Source organism: Poecilia reticulata, chromosome 7 (genome assembly GCF_904066995.2).
Source record: "Poecilia reticulata chromosome 7, P_reticulata-male-v2, whole genome shotgun sequence".
Lineage (NCBI taxonomy): Eukaryota > Metazoa > Chordata > Actinopteri > Cyprinodontiformes > Poeciliidae > Poecilia > Poecilia reticulata.
In genome coordinates, this window is record NC_088836.1 from 18,335,439 (window position 1) to 18,360,026 (window position 24,588).

General features: G+C 38.0%; 2 protein-coding genes across 2 annotated transcripts; one reads left to right on the forward strand and one right to left on the reverse strand.

The window, feature by feature from the left end:
* Positions 1 to 1,129: 1,129 nt before the first annotated feature.
* LOC103468044 (tetraspanin-2-like) lies at positions 1,130 to 17,722 on the forward strand. The gene is made up of 8 exons (XM_081609047.1): positions 1,130 to 1,318; positions 10,469 to 10,571; positions 14,084 to 14,181; positions 14,267 to 14,341; positions 14,417 to 14,500; positions 14,598 to 14,657; positions 14,750 to 14,833; positions 14,914 to 17,722. The coding sequence occupies exons 1-8, from the start codon at positions 1,250 to 1,252 to the stop codon at positions 14,977 to 14,979; spliced, it is 639 nt and encodes a 212-aa protein (XP_081465173.1). The 5' UTR covers positions 1,130 to 1,249; the 3' UTR covers positions 14,980 to 17,722.
* Positions 17,723 to 18,806: 1,084 nt separating this feature from the next.
* Positions 18,807 to 22,050, reverse strand: slc25a55b (solute carrier family 25 member 55b). The gene is made up of 9 exons (XM_008414882.2): positions 21,915 to 22,050; positions 21,379 to 21,504; positions 21,216 to 21,271; positions 21,004 to 21,094; positions 20,794 to 20,912; positions 20,492 to 20,687; positions 20,242 to 20,399; positions 20,044 to 20,119; positions 18,807 to 19,955 (listed from the first exon to the last, which is right to left on the reverse strand). Exons 1-9 carry the CDS (start codon positions 21,935 to 21,937, stop codon positions 19,796 to 19,798), a joined length of 1,005 nt encoding a protein of 334 aa, XP_008413104.1. The 5' UTR covers positions 21,938 to 22,050; the 3' UTR covers positions 18,807 to 19,795.
* Positions 22,051 to 24,588: the final 2,538 nt, after the last annotated feature.

Here is a 24,588-nt window from a genome sequence, read left to right on the forward strand (position 1 = left end):
TGTATCTTCTTTGTGCTTAGCAACTTCTAGGTTGGGGTAAGTTGGAAAATTCATTAACACTGACATGGAAAAAGGTCAAATCCAGCTCAGGCGGAGTAATGGATTGGCTTAACTCAACATGCAAAAACTGAAAATGAGCCAAGAAAGTACACAGTGAAACAGTTGCATCAGTGTTAAAACAGATTCCTCCTCAGGTGTTCACTATACACTTAGCATTTCGATGGAAAATTGTTTCTATCTATCTGGCTGCCACAATTTTTAAGAAGTATAAGAAGAAACTTTTGAGCCGAAGCACAATTTCACAATGACATTTTGGAAAAGCAAGTAAAAAATGTTAGTTTAAAAAGGAAACAAAACCCATTGTATTTTTTGTAATTTTGTTGCAAAAAATATATATTCCTGAATTAACGGGGGTTGCAGAAATGACTCTTTCCAGGAGTTTTCTTGTTTTCTCAACACCGAGGTCAAATTGAGTTGCATAGCACATTTAAAAACAACCAAAATAACCTAAATGCTTACACTTCTGCCAGACAAGCAATAAAATATACCATACAGATTAAAACTATGAGTAAAATACAGTAATGCACAATGAGATATTCCCAAACACTTTAGCGTCTTATGCGCCACTAAAGTCGGGCTGAAGAAAACAGATGAGTTGTGTTTATATTTCCTTCTTCTAGTTAACCTTCCAATCTTAAAAAAATACTGAGTGTTTAATGGTTAATCTTTATTACATATTAACAGCTTATTGTCACTTTTATATGACGATGGTAGTGGTGTAAACACAGAACAGAAACAATGTTGTGAAATGAGTTTCTGCAATTCACTTTAGCTTAGCCTACAGACGGTTAGAAACTTTGAATCAAAAGGAGGTTGGCACATAAGAGACTATGTATAAACAATACTTTTTATGGAAAATATCTCTCTTGAGCAACCAACAACAGCGTCTCCATCGAGTAGCTTCAACCCCCCCTTGAGCCACCCTCGGCTGTATTGAAAGGGGCGGTCTGGAAAGATTAAGCGGCTCCTGCGGTGTTGTGTAGTAGGCCATGTGTGTGTGTGTGTGCGCGTGTGAGTGTGTGTGCGTACTGCGTAAGTGTAACAGAGAGAGAGAGAGAGAGAGAGAGAGAGAGAGAGAGAGAGAGAGCGAGCGCGCTTCTAAGGGCTTTCGGTTAGACCGTTAGCTTATTGTGAGTTTGTTTCATCAGTGTGAGCATTTTACACGGACAAGTACCATCATCCAGCCGACATGGGGAAGGTAGAAGGAGGAATGAAATGTGTGAAGTACCTTTTGTTCGTCTTCAACTTTATATTCTGGGTGAGTGCCTATCGCATATTTGCTGTGTTGCGGGATGAAAGAGATGCGAGTTGAGCAAGTGCAACATTGCAGAATAGTAGCTGCTCCCCTTAAGCATCCGATAGTCAGAAGAGTTTTGGCTTTGCCTAGCTTATGCTTTGTGAAATTGCCCTGCGCGGCGCAGGAAGGGTGACAGTCTAGAGTTTTGTTTTTTTTTGGTTTTGGCTCACCGGGCACAAATCAGATTTTCCACAGAGGAAAAGAAAAAACCCGCCCTCCTTTTCCCCGGGAAGCGTGTTTTTGAAAGGAAGGCTGAATGAAAAGCCAGAGAGAGGGAGAGAGAGAGAGAGACTGACAGGGCATGGAAAACAAACTGCTGGGCTTCCGCGCCACGTTGCTTCATTAACAAACTCCGCGAAGCTCTGATGAAGTGACGGTGCCGCCGCAACACTTGCTCTTTTCAATGTTTCGGAAACAACAGTTCTTGGGCTCTCAGGTGGAGAGCGCACTTAATTACGTTATCAAAAACAGGTGCGTTTCTGAAATAAAGACAAGGTCGCATGGTTGTCCTCTCAGATAATATTAAAATGTTCAGTCTGTCGTTAATAATGTCCTGCATCGACGTTCATTTATACCACATTTCATTTCAGCAATAAAGACTTTCAGAGTGTTTTAAATGTTAAAAACACATAATGGACACAACATTTCACAAGTAAAAGACAAGAAATAGGAAGCTGCAATACAGACTATTGGTCTGTTTCTCTTTACATGAATCTAAGCCAACTCTAAACAAATACTTTGCATCGTTAATTTAAAAGGTTTCAGCATTTTTACATTTCTCTGGAGGATGTTGGTGAGTTTGTTCCAGATTAGAGGATCATATAAACTGTTGCTTCTATACTTCACCATGTTTTGTCCTGACTGGGGATGCGGAGTCGACTCGAATCAGAAGAAATGAGTGGTACTTCTACTGTACCTAAATCTACTTCTGGTTTTATTTACACCGATATGTTTCTTCTTAGTGGACTCAATACTATCGTTCAGAATTTGCCTGTCTAGAGTCCTGACTTCCTGAATCTGAGCTCATCACCAAACATAAATCATCAAAATACCAGTGAAAAAAACGCATGAAGGGTATTGCTGCAAATACTTCCTTTTTTATGTTTGGTGATGTTTGTGTATACTGCCGTTTCCTCCTGATGAAGAGATATCTTTTTGTGTTTGTGTGGAGAAGTCCTCTAATGTGCATCTGCTGAGTGGTTGAAGGGCTGAAGGCGCTCTGAATGAATCCATTGTGACAAAAGGACAATAGCATAATTTCAATGGGATGCGTCAGCTCTGCTAAGCAGCAGCACCTGTCAGAGACATGAATGCAGCAGTCTTTAGGGTCCCAGCAGTCGTTCCACTGACTTCACTTATCACCACATGGAGCTATCTTTGGTTTATCATGTCCGAGTGTGAATGTCGGCAGCAGCCTGCTGGGAGAAATGGAAAACAAACTAATGTCAGATGTAAAAAGTAGGATTCGTAGCAATACAAATTCACAGGGATAAGAACAGTGAAGGAGAGAGGGGGAAAAAGAAGGTCAATAGGAGATTGAGAGGGATATTCATGCGGGTGTCTGTGCGCTCACAGAGAAAACACGGACAGTTGGCCGGAATTTGACCCAGATACAGATAAAACAGATCAGTATGATAACAGAGTTACATTCCATAGAGGCATGTTGTGTTTTATTACTAGTGATTGACCATTGACATTGTTAACTTTTTCAATATTGTTGGCAGAATATTCTTCAAAAAATAATTGGTTTTTCAACAAGATAATTTGTACTGTTGCCCAAAAATGGGTCCTGATTGTCATTTATAGCTTAATCCATCTTATCAGGAAGTAAAAAATTACTATGACATCAGCGCCTCAGTTAGCCTTTTTGAAGTGAGCTTCCTCAAAAATATATGTAGAATTGTTTTTACTTTCCAGTGAATTTGACTACAAAGAGACAAAATAAAGCATAACTCTATTCTCGGATTAATTCAAACATGGATCTGGCGCATACTAAACATAGGTTTCATAGTATAAACAAGAATGCGGTCCATGCACGTGTTTCCAGCTTCAGCTCTGCACAACTTCTTTAATTGTAATTCTGCACAATATTCTGTTCTTTAGCTTATGTCGCCTGGAAAGTTCACTATTTTATACGGGAGCTCTGCTGACATTTTTATGTTGTTGTCAATCAGTGTCCTAGGGTTGTTATTGAATGACATTTTAATTTTTCACTCTGTGCGCCTTGTAAGGAAAGTACCTCCAGACAACGCTTTTGTGTTTACCTTGGAGGCGGCAATGTTTTTTTTTTTTTGTTTGTTTTGTTTTTGTGGCTGATGGTGGTAAGCTAGCCGCAGCTGCCCTGGGGCAGTGAGACAGAGGCGAGGCTGCCGTGCACCAGTGCCACCAGGCCTTCTGGCCATCACCAGCTGGTAAGGCAAGTGAAGCATTTTGCCCAAAACTGAGACAGACGGAGTTTGAATGGATGGATAGGTTATTGATTTTTAGGGGTAAAAAAAAAATTCACACAAGACAACCCCTGGTGGAACATCATATCCTTCCTCCAATTTCTGTGTTAATCATCATCAGCAAGACAACAAAGTCGAATTTGGCATTGACCCCTCTCCTGTTAGCTTCAGCCTACGAGGCCTACTAATCGTGATTTGTGAACAGTATCAAGAACAGTATCTGCTGCAAATAAGGTATGAACCTTTTATAAAACTTTGTAAAAGAAACTCACATTGAAAAATTGTAACTATGTCTTTTTAAAACTTTATTGTTCAGAAAAGTTGCAGTCAACATAATTTTTATATTACCCGAGTCAACAGGCTCAGGTCTCCAAGGAATTTGGACGACTGAAGAAAACTGAGAATACAATAAATATCTGCATAAGCCACAAATCATCTAAAATAATCTCTTCTGGTATCTTGTGTGTTTTAATTACACCACTGCTTTCACCTAGTTTACGTTTTCCCACCTGCACATGACTGAAGCATGTACAGTTCCCCTATTTATCTGCAGCTATACTGTTTCTGGTTGTGGAGGTGATAAAATGTTTGTGATGCGAGTTGAAGGGAAATTAGGATTTTTCTCAAACTTCCTTGCGAGAGCTCGCGGAAAGTAAAAGTCAGACAAGTTGTTATTCGGAAAGCTGTTAACTAATCAAACATTCAAAACAAGGGCAACTCAGAGGTGAAGGTTGCCAGTGTATGGTTAATGATTACCTTCACAGATCCTTGCAGTTATGACCTTAGAAAAATCACACTACTGTGTTGTTGTGAGATTTCTCTTAAGAGTGGCAATAAAAATTGCAAAACAAACCTGATCTGTTTTCTAGTTGGACTGCTTTGGTTTTACCCCCTTGCTATGACTGCTGACCTTTTTATTGATTTGTTTAGTCAAAAATTAAACCTGTGTGATTAACAAGTCAAGGACATCTCATCTGTTCATTATGCTCAAAAGCTGCAGAAGAAGCTTTCTCCAAATTAACCCACAGTAAATGTTCAGTATGTTTTCTAATGTGAATGTCAACTGTTTTTTAATTATATATACATATATTTTTCTTTCATCTTGCACCTGTGGAATTAATTAAATAGCACAGAAAAAAATTGGGGAAAATATCAGGAAAAACATACATTCCTTTAAGGAACACATGCATCATTAAATTATGTATAATTTAATAATGAAAACTAAATTGTTGCTGGCCATTTCATAGAGCTATTTTATTCTTTGCTACTAATTTAGCTACTGTCCCTCAGTATGCTGTATGTGGAGCAGAGAGAGACTGGTATGGTTTGACATTGTTGCCTCTGGTTAAAAACTACAGTTATTCAAAGTGAAAGATATGGTTTGTGTGTGTGTTTGTAAGTCCAGACACAATGAAACGTGTCACACTGGACACTAACACACCGAGTGTTTGATTCTGCAAAGTTCATTGATGTGAGAAAGCTTAAGTGAGATGTTGTGCCATTCTTGCTCTGTTTAGACAGCGATAAAGGGCAAATGTGAGCAACAGCTGTGTACTAAAATCTCCTTCTCAGTGGCATTGCTACATGAACGCTGTGCAATTTTATAAATTACAATCAAGTAGCTATGTTACCTTTAGTTGTTATAAAAATGCTGTGTATATCAAACATGACTTGAAAGAAATCTAACTTCACGATTTGATACCTTGATGATTGGCCCGCTTGTCTTTAAATAATTGTGCCTTCAGCATGTCTTCACACCAATGCTCCATTATGCCATTTACAACCATTCTTAAGAGACTTTAGGTTCCACGAGGTGTTTGTTAATTAGTGCTGCCACTAGTCTGATGGAGCTGAGTGCTGAAGGCATGGAGCAGGATTATCTGTAGGATGGAAGCTGGAGACTGCAGCTCCAACGAGGAGCTTTGGGGGAATAGGTGGCACTTTGTATGAGCAAGTGCTTAGGCACCCCCAAATGACAGCCATGGGAGATTGAAATATTTCACAAACATGCATGAAAGCAATCAAAGGAACACTCCTTGTATGTTTTTGATATGGGGATAACATGATGTAAAGCTCAAAAAAGTTGATTTTACATAATTCTGGCCAGACCACCTTAAGGACAAAGGAAGCATTGTACCTTCTGGTTAAAATTCATTCCTCCAAGGAAATCTGAGTAAAGGTTTACTCGAGGTTGAAAAACACAAAATGACAGCAGCCATAATCACTGTAAAGGATGGTGGCTCAGGTCTCCTGCTGTGGGGATGTTTTTTATTCTGTGGTCTCAAGTTTTATGCGATTTATGTGATTGCTGCCTACCAGCAATCACAACTCAGTATGAAGAGGCTAAGTTGCCTAAAGCTGAAGATGAAATGTGGTTGAAATTAGTATTTTAACAATACAGCAACCCCAAACGCACCAAGAAGTGTCTTGGTTCTAGATACAATTATCTAGAACATTATGTTAATACAATACATAATGTTAATACAATTAACATTATGGAGAGGCCTGTCTAAACCCTGGATTACAGAGGAATTGTGCAACACAGTTACTGACTAGGAATGTTTACAGGTGTCAGAAGAAGTTTCTTCATTTGCTGTTGAATGATAACAAAATATTTTTTTTTTATGTTTGCTTTTGGATAAATGCACACAGTGAATTTCCATGTGTGGAAATAAAATCTGCCTATATTTTTAGTGTTATTTGCTTTTTTTTAACAACACTTATTTCGAACACAACTGAAGTCTCAATCATTAAAAAGACGTGTAATAGGACATTTTGAACTCATCCACTTCCCGTTTGAGTCAGAATTGTTCAAAGTTAAACCTGGCACCAAGTTAATAAACAGCTAAAAGGTTTACGCTAGAACATCTGACTCTCCTGCTGTTTTTCATTCTGAAATTATCTTTTGTTTGCCGATTGCAGTTCATGCTGTCACACTAGTGACAGCATGAACTTGGCCCATCAAATTAACATAAATTGGATTGCCGACAGTGTGCACTCACTGACGTTATAATTATTGCTAAAGACAAACGCAGCCCTCCAAACAGGTCCGGCTACGTGGTGGAAACCAGTGTGAGCCTTTGCCCTGCCTTTCACCGGGTACAATTGGATTTACTCCCACCCCCATAATTATCTCCTCTATTTACATTCTCCATCTGCCCATCATTTTTTAATATGCCGCTGTGTTGGTTTCCCCAGACGTGTGTGAGACATAGGACTATTTTTGACAAGCTTAAATCGCTCACTAATTACTGCTAGATTTCGAAAAGATGTTTACAGTCATGTTGCTTTAATATACAGTAAAGCTTGTTTCTTTTTTTTTTTTTCCAGACTTTGTGCCACAGATTGTTTCTGACCAAGACCACAGTCCTGTCTCAACCCCCACCCATGTTCTCATGGAAATTCCCCTCACAACAAAACAATCTCTAGCTGACACATTAAAACCAGTTCTTTAAGTCGTGAAGAAAACTTCAATGAAGCTTTGACAGAGACATTTCTATCTCCACCTTGTAATATTCCAACATACAATGGGGTTTTGGTACAGAAAGATGCTTGTGTCTGCAGGCAAAGAAAAAAAAAAGGATGATGGGCTCTGTAATGACTTTCTGTTTTTTTTTCTATCTTCCCTTCCATTTTCATATATTCTCTTTCAATGTGTCTTTCTCTTTCGCTCCCATTGTGCACTAAAGCGTGCAGTCAGAGAGCGAGACAGTGGGTCTTTGTCCTCTGGGGAGATTGGGAGGGAGGGGCTGAAGTGAGGTGGGGTAGACGAAGGGGGATCCACGGTGTTGTCAGGGGCTGCAGGGAGGGGTACGCGAGGTCAAAGTGCGGTGGAGCAGGGAGGCCTGATAGCAGATCGGGTGTTAATGGGACCTCTGGGATACTTGGGCTCCTGAGTGCCAGAGTTGGGGATGCTTTTAGTAAATCACTTCTTCGGCTGTTGAAAAAGCTTTTAACAGTAATTGCAATTACATCAGGTTGTGTTCGGTGTTTTCATCAAGCATGCACCGGCCACTTCCCCTAAATAAAAAAATGACAATCTGCAATATCTTTGGAACACTTCATCGATATTAGGTGTTATTGTGCAAACCAGACTCTATCTGTAGACTAATCCAACATGCTCAGTAAATCGACAGATTCTCAGTCTTTGCTTCACTGTGCTTTATCACTTTGGACCTGATAATCCTGAAGCCCCGAGAGCTCAGCCTACTCATACATCACCCTGCATGACACTAAATCCTCAGTTTGGGAGGACCGGCTTCCCAACACCTGTCCTATTCTGATGCTTTACAACTAAGCTACTGGCTTTACTTCAGAAAAATGCTGTGAAATATAACCTGTGGGTCTGGACTAGCAGCAGGGAAAGAATTGTAGACAGAAAAAGATGAAAGACATGAGACAAAACAAAAACAAGCTTAAATTGCAGGACCCAACCAAGATAGATTATACTGAGTAAACAAGAGATTTCAAAGTAAAATAAATTTGGTAGAGGTTTTCTTAACTTTGCTTCTCCTAAATATATTAACAGAGCTGGAAGCAAGCTGTCACACAAACAGCGGTTTACCTAAATTCTGTATCTGGGACACAGACCTGTCATGTGAGAGCCTCTTCTGAATACTCTCCATTTATAGCAATTTTCTAAGCAAGTTATCTCTCTGTGCACAAAAAAGGCAGTGTGTTGTTAGGACGTTTAGCTTGAAGGCTTTTTCTTTTTGGACTGAGTTATCCTCTGGGTACATTGGTTAAGTCGTTCCTAGAACCTCACAATATTGATCTGTCAGAGGTTCAGCTAAAGAGGCTGCTGAAAATTTCTCAGATTGATGAAAACATCCTTTGACAATTGGATAATGCACTGCAAGTACATTTCCGATCAGTCACACTGTGGAGTGAGCAGTATCCGATGGGTGAATTTGATCAAGAAAGTGTTAAGATACATTTTTAGGCAAGCTGGATAGTTTGTTCTGGCTTCTGGTGAGACACCAATGAAATCATCTTTTCTATACTAGGAAACTGGAGATTACTGTTTTTGGAGTTTGTTGTTTACAGGATTCCACTTGGGCTGGTCCCTGTTTATTTAAAGGATCTTTCACTAAACACACTTCTTCAAGAGAAATCACGTCTATGATTCAGATGCTCTTGAACACAACACAAAATAAGCATAAACAAATCAGGGCTGGAGTTTTGTAGTGTCTGAAGCCATTCTGTGATGAACATAAATGCTTTAAAAAGTATTTTTTTAAACTATTACTAACCTGATTGTCATTGACTTTAATTTTTAAAAGTTTGACAACCTGATTTAAACTTGTCTTTTTTGTGTTTAAAATATTATGTTAATTTAGTAATTCTATTTTTTTCATAATTCAATCTATGTAGTTGATTGTTTCTTTGATATGACATGTTCTTCCTGCTGCCTGTGGTTGCCAGCGTTGTCAGAGTTGTACATCTACAACACAAGTGTCAAAACATTTTGTCAAAACTTTTAAGTTGAAAGTAGCTGTGGAACACTTTTTCAACAAATCATTTAATAAAGTGAATAAACAATACTTTAACAGAAAAACAGTTTTTCTGCAGAAAATGGGTCTATAAATATCTTAAACATAAAAATGATTGAGTGTTTTTGTTGCTGGATGTTTGTGGTCTCATTTACTATTGAATGTAAATAGTATGGCTAACAAAAGTTGAACAGTTTTGGGCTTTACAGATTATGAACATCTTAATTTGCCTGTATTTTTTATCAACAGCCTGGTGTCAGTGAAAAAAAAGACCCTTCTCATTTATTTATTTACTTTCTTTATGTATCTACATAAACAAAATTTATCCAATTCTCAATTATATTTCAACACATTACAACTCTCACTTGGCCATGAGCTCATGGAGTCTCACAGCAAGAATAAAATGCCACAGTTTCAAAATAGTATAGAATTTACATAAGTATTTAAGCTAATATGAATAATGTAATCTAATTGCTCTTTATAACATGAAAACATTAATTATTGACGTGTGTATTCCTATTAGCCCTTTAATAATAGAATTAAACATTAACAAAGCCTTCCTTTGGGCCAGCTGACGAGCAGTGTGTGGCAACAAGCAGTCAAGAGTCCAGCGTTACTCTATGATTCTTTCGGTATAAACTGGTCACCTCGGGACTTTCCCTGGCATCTTAATTTAGAGTTTAAAACCTGGTAAAGGTGTGATGGAAAATGTTCGAGTTTTTAAAACTGGCTTTCGGTGTACCTTATTACCTGTAACCTGTGCTTGCCTACTCTCCATGTAGTCATAACTCTGTTCCTATAAAATATAATGACTAGACCAAGTGGACTAGTGAAAAAACAATTTTAAGAGAAGTAGGAAAAAAGGTCTTTGCAGGGCTAATGATACAAAAATAACACGTATACTCATGGATGTGCTTCGCATGAATATAAACCCATTTATTTACGAGTGGCAATTAGTTTTTAACATTAATTTCAAGTGCGCTACCATAACACAATGTGTTGATATACAGGAAATGCTTAAAGAAGACATGGAAAACCAGTTGTGTTTTTTTTTTTATGAAGATATATTTAAAATTTAATACAACATATTTATATATTATCTTTAGCATGATTCCGTGTCAATCTTTTGTGCAGTTGCAATAGATGTCTTTGTGTCTCATTTTGTCTTTCAGTTAATGGGATCATTTGTTCTGGCAGTGGGACTTTGGCTGCGTTTTGACCCAGAGACTGTTTCTCTCCTTAGTGGCAGCAAGGCTCCAGATACCTTTTTCCTTGGTGAGTGCCAGACTAAACCCTAGCTTATCTAGACAGCTTGTGATAAAGGGTAATTTATTTAAAAAATATACAGTTTATTGTTTTGGTGTCACCCTAATGTTATACATCACTTCTAGTACACTTTGACTTGTTCTCACTCGGTTTGCTGTATATATATGTATGTGTGTGCATATATATATATATATATATATATATATATATATATATATATATATATATATATATATATATATATATATATATATTTATTTTTTTTACCAAACATTTTAAAAATATAATTCAGTACCTGCTAGATTCAGTCTCCTGGAAAAATGTGCTGATACCCCTTTCACTTTTGAGGCATCTTTTCTTTCGTTTTTCTCTTTTAAATCTGAAAATATACCTCCCTGTATTCTGATCCTAGCAAATAAAATCAAGTTCAATTAACACTAAAGAACGTACCAGAGTTAGGTTATAACAGAATACCTCAAAGTGTGAGCATCTCACATGGCACTGATAAATCAATCATCTAAAAAAGGAAAAAGTATCTCACAACTGAAACGTCCAAGATGTGGTCCCTGCATGAACTGAGACGCCAGACAACAAGAGCATTAGTCAGAGAAACGACCAGATGGCGCAACGGAGATCTGTTGCTGAGGTGGGAGAATCTGTTTTGCAGGACAACTATTACCCATGTATTCTACAATTGCCACTTTGGTTATAGATGGAGGTAAAGATAGGCACTCTTGAAAGCGAGTCAGAAAAAGTTTTCTTAAAAATTTGCCACTTGCCATGTATGAAATACAGTAAAGTGTGGTCAGATGAAACCAAAGTTTAAACTTTTTGGCCTAAATGCAAGCTTCAAGCTAAGATCACCCGTGGCCCTTAACACACCATGTCCAAGATGAAACTTGGTAGTGGCAGTATCATGCTGTGGGGAAGCTTATCAGAGGTGATGGGTAAAAAAAATGGATTTAAATACAGGACAATTCTGGAAGAAAACTTGGTAGGGACTGCAAAAGAATTGAGAATGTGGTGGAAGTTACCCTTTCCTCAAGACAATGACCCTAAACATATAGCCAGATTAAAAAATTGAATGGTTACAAAACTTATTCATATGCTAAAACATCCCAGACCCAGAGTCCAGATGTAGGCCTTGTTGAAAATCTGGGATAAACACAGTTTAGATTTGATACTAAAAAAAAAATCTGTACAAATGTCACACTTTTGCAGCTATAAAACTTTTGTTACAGCTGCAAAAGTACAGTTAAACTTTTGCATGTCTAACAGATTCTTCATATATTTATTTGTAAATAAAAGAAAAACTGAGAGGGGCAATTACTTTCCTCCGACCTTGAATTTATTCATGTTCTTTTATTCGCGTTTATGTGTGTCTGCCACATAAAATTCTTAAAGATTGACGTTTGTGGTTGTAACATGTCAAAGTGTGGAGAAGCTAATTTTATAAATGCTTTTGCCAGGCTTTCTATTGCATCATTCCACACCCAACTCATCAAATCACACCTACAACTTTCCAAATAAGTTTTCTTTTTTTTGTTGGTCATCACAATCTGTTTTTTCCATGCACCCACATGCTTTCCAACATTTTAGAATATTAAACTTTTATGCAAAAGATGAGTGTGTAACCAGGGAGAAAGAGAGAGCTACACACACTGACTGAGAATCCATGAGGGAAACCACAGGCCTGCACACCACCTTTCAAGTTGTCTCTGCCCAGACGGAAAGAAGGAGACAGACGGCAGAACAGCCACTGTAAAATACCCATGGAAAAAATCTTTGAAGCAAAGCAAAGCTGGAGGAAGTAAGAAACGAAGACAGAAATGTATTGAAAAAAGTGCAAAAAGTAATAGAGAAGTAGATGGCTTGTTTAGATTAGTTATAGATTAGAAAAATAGCTCAATTTCAATTTACATTTTCCATAAACTCTCAAAAATATCAGTAATTTCAGCAGTCTAAAAAACATAGATCCTTCTTTTCCTGACTCATACTTTACATTTGTTAGTCGTAGACCAGTGACTTGGTGAGAAATACTTTTGTACAAAATCGTAAAGGTGTGCCCTTGAGAAAAGCCTAAGATGCATGGCTGTGATTATGTTTTCCTAGATTGTAGTGCTTAACCCAGTTTGGACAGGGAGTGGGCTGTTCTCCCCGGTACAGATGAGAGCACGCAACTGTTGCCATGCCTCATTGCATCACCGTAAAACTCCCCATGGGCTCTTCTTCTTTCTCATGCCATAAAGTTTAAAAATGAAAATCGATTTTTAAAAATGTGAAAATGCTAAATTACTTTGGTGTTTTTCTGTATGTTGAGAAAAAGGCTGAATCAGTTTTGATTAGACAGAGAAAGTCAAGAAAAGACTCAGCCTATTTTCTGTTTGCCTCACAACAGACTAACTATAAACTAATCTTGTTAGGTTTCTCCATGCATACATATCTATGATGTTTATATATTGTTTTATTTTAATAGTACATCCTTCAAAATCATGGCATCAAAGGAAAACCTTCCTGGTTAAACTTCCAACAAATTATAATATATGTAAGGACACGGAAAGAGTGCTCCAATTGAACAAATCCTAAAAAGGCAACTTGGAGAGCAGCAACATTTATAGTAAATGACAGCTTCAAAGTCTGGTTCAGATCTTGGAAACAGAAGTACTGACAGTATTAGCTCACATCCTTAGCTGTATGCTGCCATCTGCTGTTTATGCTGGTAAATACAGCTACTACATGAATGAGGTGGAAGATTGTTGACTACGTAGCTAAAGTTTGGTAGGTGATTAAAACCATTGAAAGTCTAATGGCGATGAGCTGAGAATTATTTTTGATCATAGTTATTTATTATTTGGAGACTGAGTTAAATGTAAACAAACTTACTGGATAACAGCCATTAGCCAGTTCATCTAGCAACAAAACACAGTTTTTTTTCCAGCTGATAAGGCTGATTGTAGCATTGCTACTTTATCCCTTCTAGCTTAATATTTAGTCTGATGTTAACAGCACAATTTGTTTTATGCCTGTAAATATGCGTGCAGCATTCTTGTGAGTGTGAACAAGGAAGCAAACAAATCACACCTGGCTAGAAAATGATGTCTTTTGCATCTTGACTAGTTAGTGTCATATATGTTAGGGGTTAGCACTTTCTCCATCCAGCTCAAAAATCTAACTAAATAATTGTTTTGGCTATGCCTATATTTTAGATATATTGTCATGTTATTTGTTCTTGATCATGGATATTTATATATATTATGCTTGAACACTTTACGTCGCATTGTTTCTTCCTCATTCTGATGCTTGGTTTGAGCTTCAGCAAGTCTTCTTCACCACATGTCTACAGACATTGAGTTGATGCTATGTCGTCGCTTGCTTGTGCCCAACTAAAATAGCCAGTGAGTGTATATTGATTTATGCCATTCATATAATACAGTGGTGCTGAAATTGTTTTATTCTTCAAAACTAAAAGTCTTGTTTATGTGTTCCTAGCCTTACCATTCCTTATTTCCCTATCGTTGCAGGTGTGTACATACTAATTGGTGCTGGCAGTCTGATAATGCTTGTTGGATTCTTTGGTTGTTGTGGAGCTGTTAGAGAGTCTCAGTGCCTGCTGGGTTCAGTGAGTGCAAATCCATAATTAGTATTGTTTATCACATGTTTGTGTTAGAAAAAAACATTATTTAAGGATTTTTCTTTTCTTTCAGTTTTTTACTTGCTTGCTGATCATTTTTGGAGCCGAGGTGGCAGCAGGAGTGTTTGGATTCTTGAATAAAGATAAGGTACAATTTCCTATAGCCTTGGTCACTTCTGTGAGGTTTTCAACCTGCCAGATGTATAACTCTTCTCTCATATAGATAATTGAAGATGTGCAGAACTTCTACTCGGAAGCTTACCTTGAAAACAGCAACAGCACAATGATCTTGTCCTACCAGAAAGTGGTACGTTTTCAAACAACTGTGTGTTTAAGTTAAGTTTTCATTACTTGATTAGAAGTTTGAAAGAGTCTCTCTTGTGTTTTATGTCTTATTTTTTTAGCTGAACTGCTGTGGAACCAAATCAAACCCCTGTGATGCTGAACCCGAGTCTGAAAACAAGGCATGTCATCGGCTTCACAGTCACTAATGAATCAATGAATTTACTAATGAGTAAAGTAACACTACTTTACTGCCCTTATCTGTACTCTGCAGGATTGTGAGACAAAAATCAAAGACTTTTTCGACAGTAAACTCTTCATCATTGGTTATGTGGGCATTGGCATCGCTGGAGTAATGGTGAGTCACAGCACAAGATATGTCAAAAGTAGTTTTACAAGCTTCAGATATGACCAGATTTTTTGCTCTCTGGTCCACAGATCATTGGGATGATTTTCAGCATGGTGCTGTGTTGTGCCATTCGCAACAGCAGGGAGGTTATCTGAGATCCATGTTAAATCTACGCTCGCCATTTCCATAAGTTTTAGAAATGTCTTTTCACCTCGGTGCTCTGCTTCAGTCTTTTGATCTGTTCTTTTTATTATTATTATTATTATTATTATTATTATTATCATCCTCATCATTATTCGTAGTCACAACCAAATAGAATAATAGCTTTTGTAACCATCTGTTAGGACAGTTTATTTTGACCTTACAATCTCTTAAACAGTTTTTTCTCTCAACCATTTGGAAATGTTAACCCACATACTGTCACAGCAGTGTCAGTGCTTTTTCACACAATCTTGACACTGACCCCTCGGCTGTGGGAAACTGGAGCCTTGGAGTGCAATCTGAGGTTAAAACAGCTGAGTTTGCTTATGTGTGACACAGAAGCACACACATACTAACACACTAATGCCATGCTATGTGAGACCATAACCTTAGGGGGAAAAAAACTGACCTTAAGTCCTGACTAGTAGTCTCTCAAAAAAGGCGGAGGCACATACTGTACACAGACTCTGTGTACAGTATGTACACAGAGTGTACATACTGTGGGAGTTTTTTCTTCAACAAAACAACTCTTAATTGTAGAAATTGTAAATTTAATTCATTTGGTTTTTCAAAAAACCATTGATGCTCGAGCCAACCCTTTCCTCTGAATTTGAAGCTCAGAAACGGATCTAAACAAAGAAAACAAAAGTGGTGCTACACATTTTCTGAAAGGATTTTAAAGTCTTGCAAAATCAACACCAATTATTGCTAGAGCACTGATCTCTGTGAGAAAATAGACCACCTCTTGTTAATTTATGCTCCTTTCGGCAGGCTGTCTTTGTGTTTAAGGTTGTTCGCTAACCTGAAATGTTTAGTTCATTTAAAACAACCTCCAGTTTTTTGTTTTTTTTCCCCCGTTGTTACGGTTCGTTTCTATAAATATGAACACAACTATCGCACTAATTTGCAGACCAAGGCAACCACAACGAGACCGTTTGGAGGAGGTGGTCTTGGTGTGGTGCCAAATAAACTCTAGGGTGAGTTATTTATGGTGTGAACGTCATCAGACCTCAATCCGACACAGACACCAGGTTTACACTGCAAGATTGAGTCATACGCCTTCCTCTTCCCAGATTAGCTTTGCATTCTGGGCGGTGGTGGAATAAGCAACCTAACACACAAAGACCGTGAATCTTTTGTATGAAAGCAAGAAAACTCGACATAACTTTCAAGATCTTGTCCATCAGTAATCTTCTCAGATTATAATTTTTTTAATCCAGAAACAAAGTAATATGATTAAATTCTCAGTGTTTTCTATTAGCTCAGAAGACTAAATGTCAAAAATATCCTGGAGGTGCAGATACCCATTACACCCATATGAATAGAGAAAATCAATAGATTGTTAAAGACACAGTCTTTGTTGCTTGTGTTGGAATAGTCAGGAGGTTCAGTTTTGTCTTGATCCAGCCACGGTCTTGGTCCATTGTGAAGGGAACCTAACACTCAGAAAGACACCCGAAAATACAGGTGAAATACTCATGCGATCGTCCTTCCTAGATATACAACAAAATAAAACGACTTTTTTGAAATATATTTAGAACACAAAGCTTATGAATAGGGATGCTTAAAATGAATGAAAATGCTTCTTTTGTCAAAATGTTCTACTTAAACAGAGTCCCAGCTGATTAACTGAGAACTTTCATTGTCAGTTTAAAATCTATATCTCAGTTTAATCTCTTTTGTGCCTTAAAAATACCTCTCCCAAAACATCCCAAAAAAAATTTAAAGTCAATGTGTCCCTTCTAATTCATTAAACCAAGTACTGGATGGAATCATCTTGACCAATGAAATTGTTTACATTTATGTAGACTGAACTAAGTCGCTGAAACTGCTGTCGCAGTTATTTGAGTGTCAGGATTCCCACTTGTAAATATGTCTTTTTTTTTTGTTTGTTTGGTTTTTTTTATTAGTTGTAAATTATTTGTGGCAGATGTGGTAGTTATTATTTAACATGTTGTATGTCGATTCGTGTTTGGTCTAGATGTACAGTGACAAAGTAATGTCAGTTTTAACAATTCGGAAAGAGAATTAACTCATGCAGAACTTATTAATGTGCCTTTGTTTGATCGCAAGCATCATGTGTTTAAAGAGCAAATAAATGTAGCAATGTGTGCATATGTTTGTAGAGATGGACTGCTAATACAGTTGTAGTAGGTTCTATTTGAGAAGTGGTTCAAATGTTGTGCTCCTGAATCTTTCCTCACTTAAACTGGTTAAGGTTTCAAAATTGAAACCTTTCCTTATAGCCATAATAAAACCGTTTTTATACCCACAAGTTAGTCTTCTCACCCAGAATAATCTGCTTATAGTTGGTTGATTAAGGTCAAATACACCTGTTGTTTGTCAAAAGCACTGATCTACTGTGGGTTTTGCTTTTGTTATGTCGGTGAAGAATGAGTCAAATATAAGAACTAAAAGGCTTACGCACTACTGTAGGCTGCCAGTTGGCAGTGTTTACTCTTACGATTCAGGCAACACATAAGAGAGCCACTAAAGTGCCATTTGGTTCAGCAGACTTCCAGTGTTTACTGCTATTCACTCCAAAAGCTGTCGCTGTGTAAATTTGGAGTTGTGACAAAATGTGAACCTTTAAAAATAAAACTATGCACAAGCTCATAGATGGTAGTCCATTTTAGTCAAATGTCAGGCTTCTCAGGAATGTAGTTGTCTGAGGTTTAATAAAGGTTTTACACAATCTCTTGTGTCTTCTCACTGCTAGTTTGTCTAATTAAAATCTTTAAAATCTGGTTTTGTGTGATCCATACATTATTAAAGGTATCCACCTATTTTTCTGTAAAGGTCTGATAAAAACTATTTATAATATAGTGCATTTATAAATATTTTTTAGCATTACCCCAACCAAACCCGGGTATTACGAAGTCCAAATTATGCACAAAATCCTTGAGTTTATCAATTTGAGAGAAAATGCATTGGTAAAAATTTGGCAAAAGTTAAATCTTCATTCAGCTAACCATGGCTACTCCTTCAGTAGCCATATTTTATGTATGTTTGCATTACATTCATGTTTCTGTCCTTATGTTAATCATTGAAATTTATTTGCATGATTACTCTTTGTTAAATAATTGACTCTTAATTTAAAAGAATTAATTCAAATATAATAAACTGAAATGTTAAATTGTGATGCAATTTGCATTAGACTCTGCAAATTTTTTTTCTATGATGTATGCAATTAAGGGTCCCAGACAAAAAATGTATACCTGTGGAATGCTTTTTGTAATCGATGCAAAATTAAATTAAAGGGAATTGATTCTGGAAAGTATAATTAGGTAGTCTTCTCTATAGCTGCAGTTAATGATCAACTTGTTCAGTGGAACAGTTCTTTCATTTCAGCAGGACTAGCAGATGTCCTGTTAACACCCTTAGCTCTGAATCCGTGCAGCTCCTCCAGACTTGCAATGGGACGTTTTTAAGTAAATACAATGAATTGCTAAAGTCCCGTCTCCTGTAATAACATAGCTTGCCTCTTCATGTCGATGGCTCACCTCTCTGCACCTGAGTTTCAAGAACAGCTGAAAACTTAGTTGAAGGGATAGTTATGCGTGTAATGCATCCGAGGCTGTAGGATTACCCAAGATAGAATTTCCTAACGCTGCAACATGAGCATTTTCGCTGCCAAAAACTAAAGTATGCGTGTGGTGCATGCTTAGAGGGTTAGTGTAACACCTATCAGGCTTGCATCTGAAAAAAGGGAATCTACATTTAGCCTCTTGTATATTATGCAATGCTTTACTGTAGAAAACAAACACTGGATTCATAACAATCTGTTTGGCATGTAGACTTTTTATTTATCGCCTTAATGACTTTGAAAAATCTATGTTTCACTTTCAGTTGCACAGATTTTGAATAGTAAAAATACAGGACACAAGTCACTGCTCTCATCTTTGACATTTAACGACAATACATTATATTTGCACATGAAATAAACATAACTTTTCAGGCTGAGGTCCTCAGTGCACAGTGAAAGTACTAAGCTGTGACTCTTCTTGAACTTAAGACAACAAAAAATTTTTCCCTGTGTGATTTAGTAAAGGAAAACATTTTGGACAAAGTTCTTCGAAAGCCCCTTAGAGCCAATAAAAGTAATCTGGTGAACAGACAGCCCGAATGTTTATTTCTTTGCACGCCTTGACCCCTGAAACAGTCTGTTTTCCTCATCCCTCCTTGTCAGGTTACTGACAGGGCACCATCGCGGAATTATCTTGTGGCACTTGTATGAAAAAGTTACTCATCTTTAAAAACAAATATACAATATATACAAAGGCCGGTATCAAGCATCAGACCTTAGCTGCACATGTAGTCGTGTTTCAGTTTTATGCCTGTGGTCTTTCAAAGCACTGCTCCAAGACATCAAACTATGATTCCCAAGAGACTGCAGCTGATATGATATCCAGGTTAGGCTTAAGTCAAGTGGTGTGGGGGTATATTTAGGGGTAAGGCTAAAGTCTAAAACAGGGGGGAGAGGTCTGTGCAAAACATTCATCAAATAACATAGTCCCTCAGTGAGGGAAGCAGTAAGCTCCACTGAAGCCCATAGACAAGGAAGTACCAGTGTTAGACTTTTTAAGACTTAAGCTATAATAGTTAATCAAGCTAAAGGCATGTTGAATAGAATATTTGTGGTCCCTTTAGCGTTGACCTCTAGAACTCTACGAATAAAGAGTCTAGACAGCTGTAGAGAGCTGGGTCCATCGCCCAGAGCATAGCACTGGCAGTTTAATAAGCCTCCGTAAGCGTCCAGAGACAGATTGTTTATGCAGAGTAGATATTGTATGGAGTGTACTCCAGCAGAAACTCGCCCACTCCAACACAATACACCACCTGGGCAATGCCAAAGAGTGGGGCAATGACCAACGCCCGGCAACTGGCTCCTTTAAGGAAAGCTCTGGGACCCTCTTTTCTCAGGATTTTCCTGCAATGGGAAGAAAAAGCCAGGATTAGAATGTAATTCATCCCAATTTGATGTGCTATAGAAAGCCCTCTAATAAAGAAATAAGTGCCTGATGCAGTCCAAAACTCCATTGTAGGTCTCCTCGTTGGATCCTTTTTTGAGCGATTGCAACCTCGTCTTCACCACTGTGAAATACATGCAAAACACATTTTGTTGCAGAGATATATGATTTCCGCATCATCCAAAAATGTCTGTAGATCTAATTGTTGCTTTCTACTTTCCCAAAATATGTATGCATGCATCTCACCGTCACAAGGGCTGACAGCTACAGCGGCAACGGATCCAGCCAAACATCCGGACACAAAGGACCAATAGAAAGGCACAGATGGATCTTCTGATGAATGCTGACCAAGCTGCTGCAAATGGGCAAAAAGAGGAAAGTACACAACAGAGAATGGGATGTCCCTAAAAAAAGAAAGCAATAAAATAAGTTAGCAATCCAATTCATTACTATAACGTATAAAAATAAAAGAAAATGCACAGAAAACTCCAGGCACCTCATCAGTGTGGCCCCAAGGCCCCTGTATAAACCTGCGACCCCTTTGGTCCTCAGCAGCTCCCTAGTTATCTCTATGGCAGACATACGAATAACCTGAGGTGTAGGGGCGGTGTTGTAGGAACGACTGAGAACAGCACTGGTCCCCCCCATCTTCAGCGTAGTTACAACACTTGGCATTACCCTCTGCTGAGCCACTGGGAGAAATACCAAGCAAAGCATCTTTGTCATAAGAGAGTAACATTTTAAAGAAGTAACTCATAACTGATTGCACAAAGATGCAGGTAAAGATTTATTTTTTACCTATCCTGCCTGCATCTTGCAGCTGGATCTTGAGCATCTCCATTGGTGTGGTAACGATGACTTGGCACATTCCTGCGCAACACCCTGCCAGCATCTCTTTGAAAACGGTAAGCCTGCCACTGAGGATAATGGCATAGGGTTAAAACAACCCAAGAATGTACAATAATGAAAAAAGAGGAACATTTGAAGTAGTTTTTATTATCTACTCACATGTCATTACTCAACTGGTGGCGAAAAAAGTCATTAGCAGCTAGTTTTATGGCCTTCTCTGGTGTTACCAAGGTAAGATTTACCGCAGCACCTGGGCAAGGGCAGGACTAATTACAAACAAATATATTTTTAAGGTGCAGCTATTCTTTATCATTATTCTCCTAAATGACCCAGGAAAAAAACATTTTCATTCAAAGTCTGCTTATACTCACCTCTGTACATGCCAAAGTACCCTTCAGACTTAACAGTTTTAATGAGGCAGTCCATCCTGAATGAAACATGAGAACCCGATGAGTGAAGGTTGTCACACGTTTTCTTTTTATGTCACGTCAACACAAAGAGACTGCTGTCTTTCTCTGCACAGTTACTTCTTACATGTTCTTATACACTTGCTGCCCACTGCGCTGGTTCTGCAGGCGGGTCTTGGCCAGGTCTATTGGAAACACACAGGTGACTCCTACCATTCCTGCAATCCCTCCATTGATTAGTTTGGCAGGTAAGCTGTACAAAAACACAAAGGGTGTAAGACCTTGCATTAATGTACTACTGGTGATTCTATAAATGAATGAGAGAGGGTAATAATACATTAATAATAATAATAATTATTAATAATAATAATAGGTCCTTCTAATACAGGACTGAAAGATTTTTGCAATAATAGAAAGGTAGAAAGTGAGGAGATTTTTCTTTACACTTCATAAGTGGTATCTATGGATTGTGTCAGGGTTTATTTTAACCATGCTTTGGGGAACCCAGCCACCCAAAAATAACTTGACATATCCTACACACGGACTAAAATCTTACGCGTCTCAAGGCCTGGACTTTTTATTTAGATGAATTACTCATCTTAAATAATGAAGCCATATTTGTGTCTACATGCATTCTAAGTATCATGCTGGTAAGGTTCATACCTAATCTGCTGTTGCTGGGCCATGGTTTCTTGATTTTGGCAAGTGCAAAAATGGGACAAGGTGATAAAGCAGGCCACAGATGGAGACAAGGGTGAGAGTCCCTGAGAGACACGGAGCAAGGCAAGAGTGGAAAAGAAGAGCAGGGTTATATATAGGGAAGGGAAACGTAGCCCCGCTGGATTTAGGATCAATTTCGCATTTGGCTCCACCCACATCCCCTGCAGCCAGGAAACTGAGCCAGTGTTGCTTGTAACCTCAGCAAAATTCCCTTCTGACGATACACAGTCCAACTGTGTTAGAATCAGTGGTGGAGAAAGTACTCAAAAAATGTACTTAAGTAAAAGTGCAAATACACAGACAAAAATATACTCAAGTAAAAGCAAAAGTACCACATTAACATTTTACTTAAGTAAAAGTAAAAAAGTACTGGCTTTTAAAAATACTTAAGTATTACAAGTAAAAGTACTTGCTGAATGCATTACCTAATCGCTAATATCAGTATGTGTACAGATTGTACTTAATTTTAATACATCAGTAATGTGCCATTTTAATGAACAATACCACAGAAAAAACATGTTTTTATTGTGTTTACTCTGTAACACAGTTTAGACTTAGATATGTGATTCTATGCGTCATAATTTCCAGGATGGAAACATCTTGTCTCCAGCATGAACTTCACTTTTTTTTGCCACTAGTGGCATTTATTTTGAAAGAAATCCAACTGGCAGGAGAGGACATGGAACCAAGGAGCCACGTAGCAGAGTTGTAGTCTAGACCACCGAACCCGAGACCAAATCAAGACCAAGACCAGCACCCCGCGCTACATGACACAATAAAATTAAGTTCACCTATCAAAATTGCTTCTCAAATTGATCTGAAAGATTCACATTCCCATAAAACACCTCGATATTAAATACTTAGAGCTGAAATAAATTTAACTAGTTCAATTCAAACTCTTCTTCATTCTGTTTTGCTTTCACCTCTGTGCCACAATCCGCTGAGGTCTCCTGTCATCCCTAAAAAAAATTACGCCCTGGGCGGTTGCCCATATTGCCAATGTCAGAAACCACAACTGTCTGCACCATTAAACATAACAATTAACGGTAAACAACGCTGTCAAAGGTGTAATAAGCAAGAAGTAACCAAGCAGGAGGAGCACCGTGACTGTTTTCATCCTCCCTCCTGCTGCACCATGACAAGTCTGCCACCATGACAGGTGACAAAAACAAAGAGCAATGAGCATGCTCTACGTTCTTATGTTCTTGTTTTATTTATTCGCCATTTACATACATACATATATATATAATAGAGATGTGCCAATCAGGTTTTTTCCTGCCGATTCCGATCACCCATGAGGGTGATCCAATACCGATCACCGATACCGATCACATAATTATTATTTTTTTAATCATAAGCACTACCGGTTACATTATATGGAAAAAGGAACCATAAATTCACTTTAATTTAGACAATAACTTGTTTTTAATAACTTTTTCCAAGAAAAAAACAAAACAGGCATTGTGCAAATTGTACTGCTATTGGTAATACTATCTTTAACAAACTGAAAACATATTAAGGCTCTGAAACGGCTAAATAATGCAAAGAGTCAAAATAAAACCTCTCAATATTGCCAAACAATTCAAGTATAAAACTTAACATTCAAAGGCAAATACATTACAATAAACAATCCTGAGTTACTGCATGAAAACTTCCTAATAGCATGGCTAGCTGATTACTGCTAGTTCTGATTGGTTGTTTCTGACTGAGCGGAGTAATTATGCAGAACAGGGAGGAGATCAATTATTTTTTCAGAGATTATCTGTCTCATGTTAGGACAGCGAAAGTTTTAATATGTATGTAAAATTTATTTTTTTAGGTTAGATGCTGCAGCTTTAAGCAGAGGTTCGGTGTGAGAGTCACTACCAGGTGGAGCAGAAGTGGCGCTCCGTCTGTGAAATATTACTACCTGTAGCGCATAGCAGCTGTTCAACAGCGAGAGGAGAACCAGCGTTTTACATCGCAGCTCGAAGACTTAAATAATTTTGCGGGTTATTTGTTTAGCTTTCTGACCGTCATGCTAATCCGGGTGAGTGTTTGTAGCTGTGCGCTGTTTTACCTGCTATCTGATCCTCCATATGTCTTTTTTACTGCAGTCAGCCTCAATGTAGCCAAACTCTGTCAAGTATGGCATTGTTTTTATGCCATATTAGATTCGTCGTGTAGATGCATTTTGACGTGCTTCACCCCACATGCTTCAATTTTCCGCTGCAACACACAAACTTCCCCATTCACTCAGTGCGTTATAGTTCCACACCACATCGCTTAGGATTTATTGCTGCGCGTTTGCGCAGTGTGAAGGAAAGAGGAGACCAGCTGCACAGGCAGGTTGCGAAATGAGAAGCAGGTGATCGGCAACAAGAGACTGTGATCGGCGATCACCGATCATACACTTTTTCACAGAAATCGGCCGGCCGATTATGATCGGTGGTCGATCGACCGGCACCCCTCTTATATATATATATTGTTGAGAAAAATTATTATTTTGAGTGTTTAACACAGTTTAAACCTTTTAGAACCAATTTCTTAAGTTTGAACAGGTTTCTGTTAGTGATTTGAAACAAATACTATTGCTGGGTAAGTATTGAAATAGATCTGCAGGAGAGCCTCGGCTCAG

Coding starts and splice junctions, on each gene's coding strand:
- LOC103468044 (XM_081609047.1), top strand. CDS start 1,250: ATGGGGAAGGTAGAAGGAGGAATGAAATGTGTGAAGTACCTTTTGTTC. Junction 14,182..14,266: donor CTCAGTGCCTGCTGGGTTCA/GTGAGTGCAAAT, acceptor CTTTTCTTTCAG/TTTTTTACTTGCTTGCTGAT. Junction 14,501..14,597: donor TCTTGTCCTACCAGAAAGTG/GTACGTTTTCAA, acceptor TTATTTTTTTAG/CTGAACTGCTGTGGAACCAA.
- slc25a55b (XM_008414882.2), bottom strand. CDS start 21,937: ATGGCCCAGCAACAGCAGATTAG. Junction 21,505..21,914: donor GCCCAGCAACAGCAGATTAG/GTATGAACCTTA, acceptor GTTTTTGTACAG/CTTACCTGCCAAACTAATCA. Junction 20,688..20,793: donor GCAAGATGCAGGCAGGATAG/GTAAAAAATAAA, acceptor TATTTCTCCCAG/TGGCTCAGCAGAGGGTAATG.